Below are 17,443 nucleotides of genomic sequence, written 5' to 3'. Positions count from 1 at the left end.
ATTGGAGTGAGGTGTAGAGGGGTGAGTGAGTGTAACGGAGGACAGCTAGCAAAGTGCTATGCAGATAAACCTCACTCTTCTGACCTCAAAAGATGCTCTAGCGACAGATGTTAGAGGCCATGTGTAACCCAGGTTACTGCAGCCCTTAATAAGCCCTTTAACCAAATAAATAAACAATAACTGTAGTACATGTAATATAATTTTATTTGTGTTTTGTAATAGTCACAATGTTATTAAAAAGAAAAAAAGAACATATAACCGAATAATACAAAAAAAATAATTACATCTAATAAACTATGAGTGGAAATATACTAGCTCCGGCTTCCAGAATGATGTCATCCACGTTGAGTTGAGAGAGGCAGAATGACAACGTGAAAGGAGAGTGAAGCAAGAGAAAAGTGAACAGCTGAAGCTCGCAGCCTGTGTGCCAAATTTGAGAAATCAGAAGTAAGATCAGCAGTTGAAAGTTGATTTAGGTGCCGTTATATACTACTGCCCATACTCAAATCGTCGTTTGGATCAAAGACAGCAAACGTCTGAAGCACAAATCTGATTAGCCTGATTTTTCGTTCATTAGAGATTCCTTTTGATTATTACTACAGCTTTTCTTGGTTGGGTTTTTTTTTTTCTCTCTGTTTGTTGGTCCCGTTTCCTTACATGTGGAGTTCGAAAGGTCCAAAACATTCTTGTTTCTGCCATCTTGGAGGACATTCGCTATTGGTGGAAACTGGCGAGCCGCCTTATAGTTCAGGTCTATAATTGGTTCTGTTTTTCGTGACTGAGCTACTAATCGGTGTTGAAAACGAAACACTGCAACAGGTGCATTATAAACATTTAATTTGTTGAACTGAACTTGAACTTTTCACAACTGAACCGATGAACCATTCACATTTTTTGATGGACTAATGAATCATCCTGCCAAGATTTTTTGGTATTTCACAAGAAAAAAATTTGTCGGTTTAATCATTGACCAAATTTTCTATTCAGAAGTGTTTGAATTATTACTGTCGTATTACTTACCTGAGGAGTGTTGAAATTGTTATTATTTTCCTTTTACTTTGTTTCTGTGAAGAAAACAAGTGATATAGTGGAACCTGATTTTATTTTAATCACTTCTTACTTGGGGAAAACTCTTTCAAAGTCCCAATTAGAGTATGATTTGTTTTGTTATTTTATTTAATATATTTCATTTTTTTACTAATATTTACAATATAAATCACATTTATTTTGATACAAAAAACAATCCTGTCTTGTGTGATCATTTCTCTTGTCTTGCTGCAAAGTTGGCTCCAGAGCGAACATGAACTTCTGATTACTTGGTCCAAAGTTGCTAGTATATTGATGTAATCTCCTTGGTTTCTATATAATGCGGGTAACAGCCATGGTCTTTAGCCTCCTTGTTAAAGCAACCCGCTCCCATGCAAAGAATCACCAGTTCGATCCCAGCTCAGACCGGGTTGGGTGCAGTAGGAAGGGTGGGTCACACGTGGGGGCTCGTCTGGAATGGGGTGAGGTTTAGAGAGGCGAGTGTAACGAAGGCCGGCTAGAGAAGTGCTATGCAGGTAAACCTCACTCCTCTGACCTCCAATAGATGCTCTAGCGACAGATGCTACAGGCCATGGTCTTGAGCCTCCTAGTTAGAGCAACCGACTCCTACACAAAGAATCACCGGTTCGATCCCAGTTCAGACTGGGTTGGGTACAGTAGCATCAGTGAGTTACAATGGTTTTACAAAAATCAAAGTATTACACTAATGCTCTGAAACAATGACTGCATCTGAAATAGCATACCTACATACTATATAGTACGCTAAAAACAGTATGCGAGAAGTACCCGGATTACTTACTACTTCTGGTGAGATTCTGAAGCGCACATCCAAAGCTACTATGCTCCCACGATGCCCCTCAAGAGAACTCATGAATGGGAGTAAAGCAACGCAACTGACACAGGTAGGTCAGGTGATGACAAAATGGCAGAAGTAGTATGTCTGAGTTCCATTCATACTACTCCCTTTCATACGGTGTAGAGCGTACTTTTCAATCTGTCGAGTAGTAAATTCAAATGCAGTGCCAGTACCTACTTAGTAGTAGGTAATTTTGGACGCAGCTAGTATGAGCAGTCCCAGGGGAAGAGAATATCCTATGACGAGGTCTAAATTTTAAGGTCTAGGATGATTAGAGGGCAACCAAACAATTACCTCTTATAATTCCATATGTTGGATGCAGGAGAAATTGGAGGCAATAAAAATGTGACCAAATGTTGGTTTAATTCAGAAGAGTTCATCCCTATGCCTTAATCCATTCAATGGGTTTACCCTCTGGAATGACAGCTTCAAAATATTAGGGCATAGGGAGGAGCCTTTCTGAATGAAAAGTAGTGTGCGACACCGATCCACTTCCCTGCATAAAGGGTCACGGGGGCCCAAGTGTGCATCGGTTGTGGCCTTTGAAATCCTTTATTCCAAATTCCATGGCCAGTTCCGAGCACTTGGATTTGAAATGGCACTTCAAATAAGTAGCCATGATTGTTTTCACTTCTAAATGCCCTTCAGGGGGCGATATACATGTACACTATTTAGAATGTCTTAATTTGGCTGCTGTAAAAAATGGGCCAAAGGAATCTCCCTGGTCTCAGGAAGGACAAACCACATACCTTCAACAGTGTGTTGTGCATGCGATTGACCCACAAGAATCAAGTCTGTGGCATCAGAAGCTCTACTGTGGCAGAAATCACACTAAATTTTAATGATGGTTATAAAAAGCAACACATCACATTTCATTGCTCTCTGCTGCATTTGAGGCTTTATAACCACAGACCAGTCGGAGTGCCTATGTTCACCCCTGTACAACATTGAAAGCGCCTAAGAATAACAACCTTGGAGCAGCAGCAGAAGGTCACCTGGGCCAGTGAGTTTTCTTTTAATTTATATGTTCAGTCTTGTACGCATGCAGTAATTAACGGAGAAAATTATGACACCATAATGCCCTGTGGGACAACTACAAGCCATTGGAGGGAGTGTGATGAGCTGAGCCATTTTGTGCAGGCAATCCCTGGATACAGAATTTCATTTGGAAGTAAATTTGACACATTCCACCTACCTAAGCATTATTGTGCACCAAATACATCCATTCATAACAGCGTTGTTCCTAGGTAGAAACAATGTCTTACAGCAGGATAACGCGCCACACTGCATGCAGGGAATAGCTTGAACATGATAAAGAGTTCAAGGTGTTTTTCTGTCCCCCAAATTTCCCAGATGCCAATTCAATTAGGCATCTGTGTGATGTACTGGACCAACAAGTTTGGTTTATGGCAGTTGCACCTCACAACCTCTAGGACTTCAAGAATCTTCGGCTTAGGTCTTGGTGCCAGATACCACAGGACACCTTCAGGGGTCTGATAAAGTCTATGCCTCGATGGGTCACTGCTATTTTGGCAGCATGCCAAGGACCATAATGTTGCAGCTAATGGGTGTGTTTTAAAGGGTAAAATGTCAAAGCAGTGCCAGGTAGACCAGAAATCGCCAGGAAGAAGAAGAGTTATACTTGTTGGTCATTCCCCAGCTTAATGGCCACTTATGCAAAGAGCTCTACCTATGGAAATGATAGTGCACTTTTTAATGAATTTACCCTGGCACTTACAGACCACGGAATGATTTCAGGAAATATTTTGAGATGAAACAGTGCACTCTGCAGGCCAATAATTGCTCCTGCAAACAGAAAAGAATGCGCACACGCAGACATGCAAAGCTTTTCAAATTGTACAAAATATTTAATTGATTTCCTCAACTTTAGCGATGAATCGAAACAATTTTAGAACAGTTAAAATGATTTCACAGCTGTAATTCAATCATTAGCCACACATTAAGACATTATTTAAAGCCACTCTATGGCTTGACAGTATTTCCTTAAAAAAAAACAATTAAATAACTAAATCAGCCCCTCTCTCACACACACAAATGCACCATGCAGAGCAAAATACTATTGCATTATGGCTAAATTAACCTGAGTACAAGATGTAATTATCTTCCCCATGCATTTCTCACAAAAATGAGAGAAGTCATTTAATCCATTAGTGAACTAAATAAATAACAGTCAATGCAAACCGCAGAAATACACATTTCATTCACTAACATCAGAACAAACAAGGCAACCATTAAAGCTAGTGACCTGTTATCAGTTATTTTCCTAGCCAAAATGAAAAACCGACCAAAATAACACACATTCAAATGGTGCACAACACAACGTGTAATTAGTTCAACCCTGATGCTTGGGTGGTTATTGCTAAGAAATAGACAAAACTCACATTAACAATGAGCAGTTATCAAATAATGCTCAAAATAAATAAAGGTCAACTGCTGTAATAATGATGTCCTCATGATGTATCATGCATTTGTGTCTTAAAGGAACAGCTCAACTAAAATTTAAACTGTCATCGTTGCAAACAAAAGATGAACAATTTACTTTCTTCCATAAAACACAGAAGGTTGTGCTGTAGTTACACTTTTCAACAAAATGAAGGTGTATGGTAACCACAAATGTCCCTCAATCCTCTAATAATATAGAGTCAGCTTGATAGCTTTTGGGTTTGGAATGACATAAGGGAGTTACTGATGACATCATTTTCATTTTAGGTAAACTGTTCCTTTTTTTTCAGAGTTTATACAATTGCAACACCATGGATTCATGTAGCCCTTCAATATAATAACTTCTAATCGTCTGATTCGTCTCTATAATGACCTTGTGGAACATGGCAGTAAAAAAGGCATGCACAAAGATCATCTCCCTTTGTCTTGCTCTTTTCAAATACAAAAGGCAGTAGCAACAAAGGCTGACAGTTCAATAGCTTGTTGAAAGCATTATGACTGTTGCAGTCTTCTAGAATAGCTTTTATAAAACACTTCGGATTATTGACTTCGAAAATGAGGAGATGCTTTAGACCCCTGGTCCAAAGCCAGATGAAATTTCCATCCAAATTGTTGGCAGTGAGATAGATGGCCAAGTGTCTCCACCACATCTTTGAAGAGTCCTAGATGGGCTTATGGGTGTAAGGGATGTGTTCAACTAGGATAAGGGGTGTGGTCATTGGGAAAGGGGGCGTGATCAGGGGTAGCATGTGCTACCTGGAGTTTTGAGGGAGGAGTTTCTTAAATAGACCACCCACTGAAAGGTCCACCCTCATCACCATGGCAACTCCCAGTATCAAAAACACACTGCCCACGATGAAGCCAAAGGCCTCAAACATCAGTCTGCCGAAAAGAAAAATAAATCAGAACAAAAGGATTCAAGTTCTTACAGTACAGGCACATTAATTACTGTAATTAAAAGATGGAAGGTCTGAGATATTACTCCTGTTTCTATGCCAACACTTATAATGGCCGCCATTGATTCCTTTGTGGTTTGTTAGTAATGACAGCTAAATATTGCAGAACATCAAGTTACCTCTTGTGAAAGTTACAATTTACGGTTATTGTTTACTCTGGAAGACTGCTGAAAGTTAGCACACTGAACCCTCGCAACACGAAAAATAAGCTGCATGGATGAATTTTATTAAAGTGATGAAACACCTTGTACAATACGTTGTCAAACAACACTGAATTACCCATTCAACACATCAACTTGTGAATTTGGAAAATGTGGATATTCCTAGAACATCTTTAATCTTAAAATAGGGAAAATAAAACTGCATGAGGTAAAAGAGAGAGAGATAGAGAAAGAGATGGTGACTCACTTGGGTGCAAAAACTTTCCACACCATGAGATGTCTCCTGAGGATGGCTGCAGCACAAACTGATGCAAAAACCTAAAGATAAAGTCACTTACAATTTACACTTACAAAGCTCTCACAACTTACTTTACACTAATCATGTTGAGTGAGATCAAACTAGCCTGGGGTCCGTTTCCCAAACAACAACATAACTTGCGGCTGAACTATCATAGTACTATGCATTGTTTGGGAAAAGAATGATGTAGTGACGATTGTTTCTCAAAACTGAAGCTTCTGTCGCAGATCCATCGTTTAAACCACGTTAGTTATAGAATAAAACATATAAAATAATGCTCTAAATGTTGAGTTACAACTATATAGAAAAACCCCAAACTTTGTGCAAATTGTATTGTTTAACATGCAAAAATCCAATATTAGTTTTGGCACTCGTTTTCCATATTCATTGAAATACATGTAAACGGCACATATAGTGTTTCCTTTACAAATATTATTGAGAACATTACATATTCTATTCTAAAATATAAAACCACTTAGCTAACACATATTTTAATCTCACATTTAAATCATATAAATAATGAATGGTTGTAATTTACAGTAGGCTATTTATTAAGAAATAAAAATCCTACATAACAATAATAGTAATAATTATTATTATTATTATTATTATTATTATTATTATTATTAAGTAGGATCTTGTTTATTTATTTTTTATTTATTTTTTATTCTAAAAGTCTAATTTTACAATTTGACACATTCAAGTCACTGCAGAAATGTTCTAACCAACAGGCCCATGTCATATTCAGTACACATACATTTCTTAATAAATAACCAACTAGACGTTAAAAGTAGGTGTGCTATATAGTATGTTTTCATAAGTTTTGAAAACTGGGACTAGCCAGGAACTATGCTTCGAACTACAACTCTAGAGGTGAAGTTGTAATCATACAAGTTTGCAACTCAGTTTACGAATGTTCACTGGAATGGCGGATTTGGGAAATGTCAAATCAACTGCCAAATACAAACTTTAGCTGCCTAACGATGGTTTTCGAAAATACACCACTGCTTAGTCTAAGAAGCAAAAATGCCAGTCACAAATCTGTGACAAAAAGTACGCATAATGAGAGTAATTTGAGCATAATGCAATGTGAATGTTGGGAAATTTGTACAAACCTGTGCTCCACTGACAAAGAGGTAACGTGCGGCGAGCTGCAGGAGACACGAGCTGAAATTCTGAGGGTTTTCTCTCAGTCTCATCTCCATGACAGCATCCTCACTCTCCTCCAGTCCTGCTGAGCGTGTAGATCGGGACCCACGCACCTCGCACACCAGAGGCCAGAGCAGCAGCAGAGGACAGCCAACTGCATTTGCAAATTAGACAGTGTTTATTAGAGAATGAAAGAACAGTTGAGCAATCTTATAAGCTTCAAAACACAGATATACGACTTGTTTGTCTTTAATACAGAAGCACATCCAACATCCTAAGCTGAAGTGAAGTTACCTGCAAAGATGATATGTGAGGCAAAGGTGTTAAGGGTCACCAACGAGGCAGGAAGCAAAGTCCCTGTGTGACCTTGAGGAAAGCCCACAAATGCTGCACCCCACTGTATTGAAGGGAAGGTTGGTAGGTGTCCGGAAGCATGAAAAAACTGGGCAGCCGCCAGAGACCATGAAACCACTGGAGCCCATGGAACACTGAAATCATCTGGAGGGTTAAAGCAAGCAGATTTTAAGCATGAGTAGAACCAGCTCATCAGAAGAAATAGCAGTAATAATGAAAATCAAAGTTATAATGAACTGTTGTCTTACTGGAGTGTTTATGCAGGCTGGAGAGGGTGGTGCTAGAGGCATGAATGTGCAGCACTGCTCCTGCTTCCAAGAGGAGAAGCAGGAAGGCAAGGGCCATTCCTTCTGGATGGAGTAGAAGAAGCACCAACCCCAAGAGTCCACAAAGCAGGACCAAAGGAGCAGAGTACACTGTACCCAGCCCATAAGCCTCCACAGCTGGCCTGTTGTCTACTTCACCACCATCTGTGCTCCCGTCCTCCAGCGAGTGTCGGATGCGCTGATAGAGCTGTGGGATCAGGTGGTGCAGTTCAGCTTGCGGACTGATTCCCGTGCTTGCTCTATATTTAGGGGGTGGCAGGGATGTTCCTCGAGAGCTCAATGGAGTCCTTGTCTTGAGGAACACAGTCATGGGGTCCAGCCACAACAGGAGCAAGCCCAGGCCCAACAGGCAGAAGGCAGCCCGTGGCAGGAACACCTGGGCTAGGCCAATAAGTTCGGACAAACTCCGGAAGGTGTCCTCTGGGGTGGCACTCACTGCCCAGTGCAACCCAATGCAAACACAGGCCAGTGGTATGAGAAAGCAGGCTGTAAATACAGTCAAACTGGAACAGTTCAGGTTCCCATAGTGTCTCAGCCAACGGTGTAGAAGGTAACCCCATGTGGCCAGCGAGAATACAGAGAGTACATAGTGTAGGTTGCGCAGCTGGCTATCCTGTACACGCGAGAGTGGGGAGAGGAAAGATGAGGGCTGGCAGGTTCCCTGCTCCTCTCGGCAGTTGTGGAAGGAAAGGGATACATATAGCGACCCCACCAGCACTCCCAACCACACCAACAACACAGAGGCTTCACGTCTAACCACAGACGATGGCAGTGTTGTTGGCAGCAACCTTGGAGGCTTCTGGGTGTCTGGTGGAGGAAGTGGCACCAGGAGTCCATCCCAGTTAAGACGGAGTGGAATATATATGCTCAATGTGAAGAGCAAAAAAGTAACCACGTGGCCTTCATAGATGACATAGCTGTCCGAAAGCAGCGAGGCACAGCGCAGGAAAAGCACAAGCAGTGCTGGCGTGAGGAGGCCAGAAAGTGACCACCTACATTTTTGAGAAACTCTACGTGTCTTCCACAGAAATAATACCTCAGATGAAAGTGCTGCAGTTCCTAAACACCATGAGAACTCCAAATAACCTTGCAAAAACAGCTGACCTGCAGCTATTACTAGTCCTACTGCCAGCCCTGAGAGAATGGGCAACTTGAGCAAGCCTTCCTGAACGACTACACAAGACAACTCAGAAAGGGCGTAGCACAGGACACAGGAAACCGCCAAGATTAATAGACCAGCAGCCATTTTGAAAGGGTTGAATCGGGCCCAGGAGGCTCTACAAGTCTCCCTGACAGCTGTCAGATAGTTCTGCATGGAGATGACTAGTTTAGGAGGCGGGAGATGACCCTTGTGGACAGCAGACAAGTACTGGGAGGAAATGTTTGAGAAGTCAGCCTGCAGCTGAGACAGACTATCTGGTGGGATGTCTTTGGCCATGTTGGAATAGGTCTCCAAGAAGCGGTTTACCTTCACAGAAATATAAAATAAGACAGAATTAAGTGAAATAGGTAAAAAAAGACAATTAACATGAAATACAAGACAGACAATGCAGAAAAACATAACAGTGCAATGAAAACAGGCTAAGAGAATATCTTAACCTGTTTGACGTTAATCCACAGCGCCTCAGCCTGGCTGAGACCTGTAGGTGCACCCCGGGAGCCATTCTGAGGAAAGAGTGGCAGAAGAACCTGGCCCACACTGCTATAGGGAATGGGAACTCCAAGCAGTAGTGCCAGTGTGGGCACCAAATCAGTCTGAGGTACTACCTCAGGTTCCACCTGCAAAGATAAACACGATGAGCTCTTCATATTTGGGTAAAAAGAAAAAGGGCACTTTCTCTAGAGATATTTTCTCATTTAAGAAATGAAAAAGCAAAACAGAAATTAGTGAAAAGGTGTAATTATTCTGTTTCTTAAAAATGATTTTGTTTATATGCACTGTATTGCAGAGCCATTTTAAATTATTTGCTATTAGTTGTCAGTTTTAATGTTATTTCGGATTTAAAAGTTGCATCTGCTAATTTCGGACAAGAACTCATTTGAGAGCTTCTGAGGGTAGTTCTGATGCTATAATCATGCAATTTTACACCAGTAATGTTGACGACAGCATGTTTCAGGTGTGGCAAAAGTTTTTTTTTGTTTGTTTCTTGAAACCCCACTGATTGGGAAACATGAAATACAGGCAAATGAGATCAGATTTTTCTTTTTACCTGGGAGCCTGGTGCAGGAAATAAGGGAGAGGAGCTGTAGAGAAACAGAGCAGCATCCGTCTCTTTCTGGCTCTCTCCACCATGATCTCCAGTGTCTGTCATTCCATGATCTCCCATTACCACCAACAGGGTGTCATTCTTCAGACGCTTAATCACTGACCTGGCATCAGCAGTGAGACAGCAGCAGAAGGAAAACAATTAGATAATGCAAGAAAATGTATTAAAAGCTTAACAACATGACAGAATGTAGGAAAATAAATGAGGCTGCAGCTAACCTAATAACTCCATCCATCTGGGAGAGTTTTTCTGCCATCGCAGGGTGATCCGGGCCAAATCTGTGCCCACAATGATCCACACCCAGGAAATGTGCAATCAGCACATCCCAATCATCCCCCTCCACTGATGAGAGCAAAACAAGACTATTAAGCCATAGACTATTTAGCATTAAGCTGGATTAGAAAACGTGTTTGGATCTAAACATATGAGAGGTTGAAAGTTATTTTTAATGCAAACAAAGCAACATTTTAAACCAACCTACCAACTGATGTGATAAATTATTATACTGCTTACTGGTAGGATAAATATTTTGGAGAATGCCATTGTCCACGGTGTGCAAGTCCTTCACATTAAAGGAGGGGAAGGGCAGAGATCTGTGGAATTTCTTTGGGAAGAGACTCACCCATGTATCGTCCCCCATAAAAACAACTCTCTTACCTATAAAACAGAAGAAATAGAACAGTTAACAAACACAACAGCAGAATGGCAGTTTAGCATCTCAATCTAAACAGGATTCATTCAATTTTTTTACATACAATAAAACTTATTTATTATAAACAAATTATTTAGTTTAATTATGCTTTTTGAGGATTTGAACTACATAAGGTTGTTTAATGCTGTGAAAGAAGTCTCATGCTTATGAATTAACCCTTTATCAGGCGAGGAACCATATGGGGTAAATTCAAAAGTCTTATGACACCTCATTAGTAGCATCTGCAGACATTTATTTCTATTTCTGTGCAGAGTTTTGTTAAAAAAAGAAAAAAAATCTGCAGATTTATGCAAAATGAATTGGGAAGTGTCGTAACTAAAAACCTAATATATGAAAAAAAAAACTTTCTAACTTTTTTAAATGTTTACAATGCAAATCCAATTACATCAACTTACCTGGTAAACAAAACAAGTATCTTGTAAATCTACTAAAAGACAGAAAATATGACTTTACAAACTGTACTGTAAATAAATCAAAGGAACATTTTCATATTTGTCAATATTATTACTGAAATCAACTTAAAAATTAAAATAAAGACATTTATACACATTTAAGTAAATATTAGACTCAATGATGGGATAAAAATCTGTGGAAATCTGAGGATTTCTGGGTATGCAGATTCTGTGTGAGCCTAAATTAATCAAGTCTTCGAACTTGGTTCAAATCCAGCATCTGATGAACTCATTCTTCTTTCCCCCACTACATATAAGATTTTGCCTACTCTTCATCATGAGGAAGACAAGTAGGAATCATTAATAATAATAAATAAAAGTGTGTGTATTATGTTAAGCGCATTTGAGCATCATATTTTTTGCACATTAACTAAATGGAAATGTTTCTGATTCATGCATATGCATCTTCAGATGGCACCTTTATAGCAATGTGAGTGCAGTCGATCTCTACGATTAGAAAACCAGGAAAACCAGCGATTGCTGCAAATTGCACTTTAATGCTTGGCTTGTCTACTGCATGGTATGGAAAACTTATATACCTGCTAGACATGCGGATGATCCTGTCCCATACAGCTGCCATAGCACGGCTCAAAAATACTTTTTAGTGTGCAATTTAACATAATTGCCTCTAGGAGTCACCAATGAAAATAAAACAAACACACTCAAGAAATGCACGTACGCCAGACTGGAAGTTAGCGTGGACCAACGCACAATCACGTAATTTCATCATTAGTAAATCTAAACGTGAGCGTGACGCAAAACTGGCGTATGCAAAGTTTTTGAGGTTATGCAGCGTTGATACATGAGGCCCCAGCTGATTGGTAAAAAGGAGAATGAGGGATGAAGCCAATTATAATATGGGGATTGTTAGGAGGCCATGATGTACAGAGGCCAGTGGGCAAATTTGTTTAGAATACAAGAATTAAACCCCTACTATTTGTTTTTTTTGTTTTTTTTTGAAGAACATCCTGGTATTTTTAATGACCACAGAGAGTCAGGACCTCGGTTTAACATCTCATTTGTAAATCGGCGCTTACTGGGCAGTATCCGCTTGTTAAGTGGTGACGTGTTAGTGACGTATGTAATACTGTATCCGGGTCCAAGCCGCCACTCATTTGAGTTGAGAAATATTTGTTTATCACTTTTTAATCATATCACACATTAAAGTAAATTTTATATAAAGTTATGGTATAAACAACAATTTCTGGGCTTGCTGCATCACACATACCAAAGTTTTAACAATTAAAAAAAAAAAAATGAATCCCTCACTGGCCATCGGATATTAGGGATGGACATATATATTGCGATCGTGATTTCCGAACGTATTAGAGCTTCGTGCACGTTTACTATTACCATTTCATGAGTCTCCCCATACAGATGAATAGAGCACTTGGACCTGGTAGACTGGAAGATGTCCCACTTAACAAGCGGATAAAGTCCTCAATATCAATATCAATATACTAGAACACAGGTTGAGCACCTCCTGCTGGCCTCACTTACAACATTTCTGGCAGCAACCTAGCTTTACCATGTGTACTCCCATCCAGGTACTGACCGGGCTCAGCCTTGCTTGGCTTCAGTCTATAATAATAGACATGTCATAAAGTGGGGAAAATTTGCTAATTTTCTTTATGAAAACTATAATCTCTTGACAGGATAAGCTAAAGAACACTACCAGTTTCAGTTGTACTCACCCACTTGTCCCAGCTGGTGCACTAGATTGTCTTCCAGGATTGCATTGGATGCAAAGTTGTTCCCCACATCAATAAAAGTGGGCAGAGAGCCTGTTGTGAAGCCTTTAATCCTCTGCATGGTAGTGGTGGGTGGATCGGCCCGAAAGGTGTACAGCCTGGCATGAGAGGAATGTGCTGATGCCATCTCATCCAACACCGGCAGCTTGTTTTCAAAGGGTTTGGGTGCCGCATTCTCCGGATCATATCGGGTAAAGTCAGCCTTCAAAGCGTCAATGATCAACACCACTGCCCTGCGAAAACGTGGCTCGCTCAGGCAGAAATCACCCTTCAGCTGAGCTACTGGAGACAAGACGTCCGCACAGGTGCTCGTTCTGTTGACCTCCAGCCGGACGAGGAGAAAGCCTCCCACAAACAGGAAGATGCCCACATAAAACACTGAGCAGACCCAGAGGAGGGCGAGGAGAATGGGAAGTCTTCTCATTCTGGAAAAGATGGACATTTACATCAACAAACATTTTTTTAAAAAAAAATAACATTGGTTTCATTTTATACAGATTACATTTGCAATGACTCAGAAAGGATGATTTCTATGATTCATTTGTCAAAAGTATTAGGTTATTGGAAAAATATGAGGAAAACCTGATTCTGCAATATTACATATTTTCTAAAATAAATATTGCCATATAAATATTGTTTTAAAAGATGGTTTGAAAAGCTCTTTTAAACCTTTTCGGTAGAGTCAAACAGTATTAGGTATAGAAATTGAATAAATCACAATGCAAAAAATGCTTTTCTTGCTTTGTTTCGTTTCTAGTCAAAATATTTCAAAGATAAAAAAATATATATGGTTTTGTTTTTAATTTAAGACTGATTTTGAGTTTTTTACTTAAAAGAAGCTAAATTATCTGCCAATGGGGGAAGTAAAATAATCTTGTTTTCAGTTTGTTATTTAGAGTAGAAACAAGACCAAAATTCTAAGTAAGAAAAACATTTTTTTTCGTATAAATAATTAAGTCCAATTAATCTCTGTTACACCTCCAAACATAATCTTTTGTGCCAAGTTTCTTAAACTAAAAAAAAAATACAAATGATAAACGTTCACACTATTATGGTTAAACTTAGCAGTGACCCAACAAATTGCTTGTGTTCTGTAGCTCCTGGTCAACTGTAGTTCAGACTCAACATCGCATATTTTGCGATGTGACTATTGCAGATGCGCACATTGCGATATCAATGCAGAAATGATCAATTGTGCAGCCCTACAGTGTATATTTATACTGTTGAATGCTTGTGCCTGACTGGCTGATGAACATTTTAAGCAATGTAACTACTTTTCAACACACAGCTAAGTAATTATTTAAAGTAGCTCCAGACAGGTTTTGACAGCATTACAATTCTATACAACAAACTGAATGATTTATGCTAATTTACAGCCTTCAACAAGCAAAAGTCAAACCAAAACCAATAAAAAGGATGTGAATGAAAACACAGGAGCTGTTTGAGGACAAACACCTGACAAATGTCTTGAAATACAACATCTGAACGGTTCCTTTGTAGTGTGGTGACCAGAATAATTGACTGAGAAATTAAGCAGAATAATTGACTCCGGTCCATTGAATTATTAGAAAATGCACTTTCCTTTTATAATTGAATTACAAAAAAACAGTATAATATTTTTTTGCATAATATTTCTAATATTTCAATGACTCTTTGTCAATTATTCCTTATGTAAACTGTCTGCTATATTAGCTCCACGTGTAACTTGACATGTAACAAGTGTAGATGTTTTTAGTAACTAATCAAACATTGTGAAGCATATTCTGCTGTATTACAATAATAAAACCTTCATATCTTCATATTAAAATCATTTTTGTTAATTTTTAAATGTGCCTATATAGTTTTTATTAGTTTCATTATGTGAAACTAAATGGGAACATCAGAACGCAGAAATAAAATTCTCAGTTTAATGTAGTTAAAATAATGAAAATGCACATACACATGCAATTTAATTGAATTCATGTTTATTTCTATAGCGCTTTTGCAATGCAGATTGTGTCAAAGCAGCTTAACACCAAAGTACTAGTAAATTAAAACTGTGTCAGTCCCGTTTTCAGAGTTATTTAAACAAGCAAAGAAGCAATCATGTAAAGCATGAGTATTTTTTTACCAAACGTCTGCTGCATTAAGACAGGAGGACTGTGTCCTACAGGCGGTTTGTCAAGCCCACTCACCTGCATGGAGTACACTCATACATCATACTTTAATGTGATGCACTGTGTGTATGCTTTTCTAAAAGATAGGCCTTTATTCTAGTTTTGAGTTTATGAACCATAAATGAGAAGGCTCAACCTCCTTTAGTAGAAATACACTAAAATACACTAAAACTGACAATATAAACTAACAAAAAAATATTCTTTCAAACTATTATCAGCAAGTAATATAGTTAATAAAACAAATAACATTGCAAAATTTAAAGAATTAAAAAATAGTGTAACTCTTAATAATGAAAATAACATTCAGATGTTTTCTTACATCACTTGTGAAGTATTTTTAATATTAAGACTCTATACATGTCTATACATGTCTATACATAACGTTAAGCGAGCAGATACACACATAGTACACAAACTATATTTATTAGACTTTTTATGGTCTGTACAAATGAACAGTTGATATTCAGAAAAAGTGAATATATTTACATTCCCTTCAAGACGACTAAACAGAACTCATTTATACCTTAAATGCAGCCTAGACAGCCAATAAGATAGATCTTAAGACAGAGCCCCAAGAAAGCAATATTGTTAAACCCTAAATAACTTTCCCTCTATCACAGCATAATATAACGTGTGCTGTATTTTCTCTCCAGGCTGAATTAGTTGACACTACATGACTAACTGCAGTAAATAGGCTGGTGTTGTAGTGGAGTGTGTGCTGCATGCTTACAGTAACGTTACTGACCTTGCTCCGTGTTCGTCCTCTCTCTCGCTCTCTTCAGGAACTGAAAGCCGCCGCAGGAGCACTGAAGAGCCGCAGGGTCTCCGGCATCTGCCGCCCGGTCTGTCTGAGCCTCACTGTTGCTCTACACGTGGAGACATGCGGCTTTATTAAAGCACGGCGGGTTTGTTTTAATATTGATCATCTCGCTGCCCGGTTTCCACTTCCGTTGACATGCGTAGTGGGTTTGACGGTTACAGTTAAAGAAGGCTGTCAAAATAAAAGCTCATGTTGCCAATGTTCAAAATAAAAGCATGTAGACTCGCGTTTAGTTTGTAGTGTCTGGTTACTTTGTTGGGCAATTCATTTGTTTTTGTTTTTTATTTAGTTTAGTTTAATTACAATTTAATCAAACTGAGCATGGCATAATATATCATGGCTGGAATATAACGCCTTTTGTTTTATTATTTAATTTTAATTAGCAAAACTATTTTTAAATATTTAATCAGATGTTTAAATTTCATTTTATAAAATAATTTTCATATTGTTTTATTTTAAACAAAATTATAAACAAATTTTAAACAAATTGTACACAATGAATTATAAATGTAATTTAAGGTAGTTTTGTTTTATTACTATTTTATCTATTACTTTATTAATTTATCCATTACTTAATTCAGTTTCCTTCGGCTTAGTCTCTATTTCAGAAATTGTCACCGTGGAATGAACCGCCAACTGTTCCAGCATATGTTGTACACAGCAGATGTCCTTCTTGCCACTCTGTACTGTACAACTATTTCTTTATTTAGCATTTTATTTCAGTTTATTTCTTTATTTTTATTTTATTTTATTGTTTTTATTAAATTACATGTAACTTATTCAGCATATGTTTTACATAGTGGATGTGTTTCCAGCTGCAACCCAGTACTGGGAAACACTCATACACACTCATTCACACACATACACACACACTCATACCCCAAGGCTCATTTAGTTTATTCAATTCACCTGTTCACCAGATCAAAAAATAAAGGGAATGCTTAGAGTGACATTGTGTTGTTTAAGGGTTCCCTTTATTTTTTTGAGCAGTATATTTTACATGCAGACTACACTTAACCCTGTATAAATGTCATTGCATGACTTGAGGGGTGAGTTTGTATGGGTGTTTCCGAGTACTGGGTTGCAGCTGGAAGGACATCAGCTGTGTAAAACATATAATGGAGAAGTTGGTGGTTCATTCTGCTGTGGCGACCGAATAAAGGGACTAAGCCAAAAAAAAAATGAACGAATAATTGGTTTGCTTAGTGTTCTTTAAACGATGCAATGATAAAAAACTTAAGTTCCCAAACTCCATTATGTCAAAAAGAAAGACTTTTCATCCAGTGTTCATATTTTTGCCCAGCATTTTTATTCTGTAAATACTTAATGATATATTTCTTAATTTGCATATTTGATTATAACATAAAGCATGTGATACATTAAGAATTGGAGACATTTTGTAACCAGACAACTAGGGAAGTTCTTATATTGCAGGCTCGTAGCCAGCCTGGTAAAAGGAACTTTTTTTGCACTTTTTTTTTTTACTTTTTTGCAGTTTTCATCTCATTTTCTATTTAATTATGATGTTTAATTACTCCATTTAGTGACATTTAAGCACAATTTTTAGCTAGATTAGATGGTTGATGTACCGTATATGAAAAAAAAACGTATTCATTCATTCATTTTCTTTTCGACTTAGCCCCTTTATTAATTCGGTATCGTCACAGCGGGATGA

The 17,443-nt window shown here is 38.4% G+C and overlaps 1 protein-coding gene across 4 annotated transcripts; it reads right to left on the bottom strand.

Annotated features, from left to right (window-relative positions):
* Positions 1–3,750: 3,750 nt before the first annotated feature.
* On the bottom strand, positions 3,751–15,921 carry pigo (phosphatidylinositol glycan anchor biosynthesis, class O). 4 transcript variants are annotated; one of them, XM_087270410.1, is made up of 12 exons: positions 15,694–15,921; positions 12,736–13,217; positions 10,985–11,016; positions 10,391–10,534; positions 10,096–10,219; positions 9,821–9,980; positions 9,210–9,389; positions 7,533–9,078; positions 7,225–7,428; positions 6,897–7,084; positions 5,731–5,801; positions 3,751–5,248 (listed from the first exon to the last, which is right to left on the bottom strand). In XM_087270410.1, the coding sequence occupies exons 4-12, from the start codon at positions 10,515–10,517 to the stop codon at positions 5,119–5,121; spliced, it is 2,730 nt and encodes a 909-aa protein (XP_087126536.1). In that variant the 5' UTR covers positions 10,518–10,534; positions 10,985–11,016; positions 12,736–13,217; positions 15,694–15,921; the 3' UTR covers positions 3,751–5,118. The 4 variants fall into 4 exon arrangements, with proteins under 4 accessions (XP_087126536.1, XP_087126537.1, XP_087126535.1 ...); XM_087270411.1 differs by having other exon boundaries at positions 10,985–11,013; XM_087270409.1 differs by lacking the exon at positions 10,985–11,016.
* Positions 15,922–17,443: the final 1,522 nt, after the last annotated feature.

The sequence above is a fragment of the Danio rerio genome, chromosome 10 (genome assembly GCF_052040795.2).
Source record: "Danio rerio strain M-AB ecotype USA chromosome 10, GRCz13ab, whole genome shotgun sequence".
NCBI classification, from domain to species: domain Eukaryota; kingdom Metazoa; phylum Chordata; class Actinopteri; order Cypriniformes; family Danionidae; genus Danio; species Danio rerio.
The sequence above is the reverse complement of the archived record's forward strand: the minus strand, read 5'-3'. Positions and strand labels throughout refer to the sequence as shown.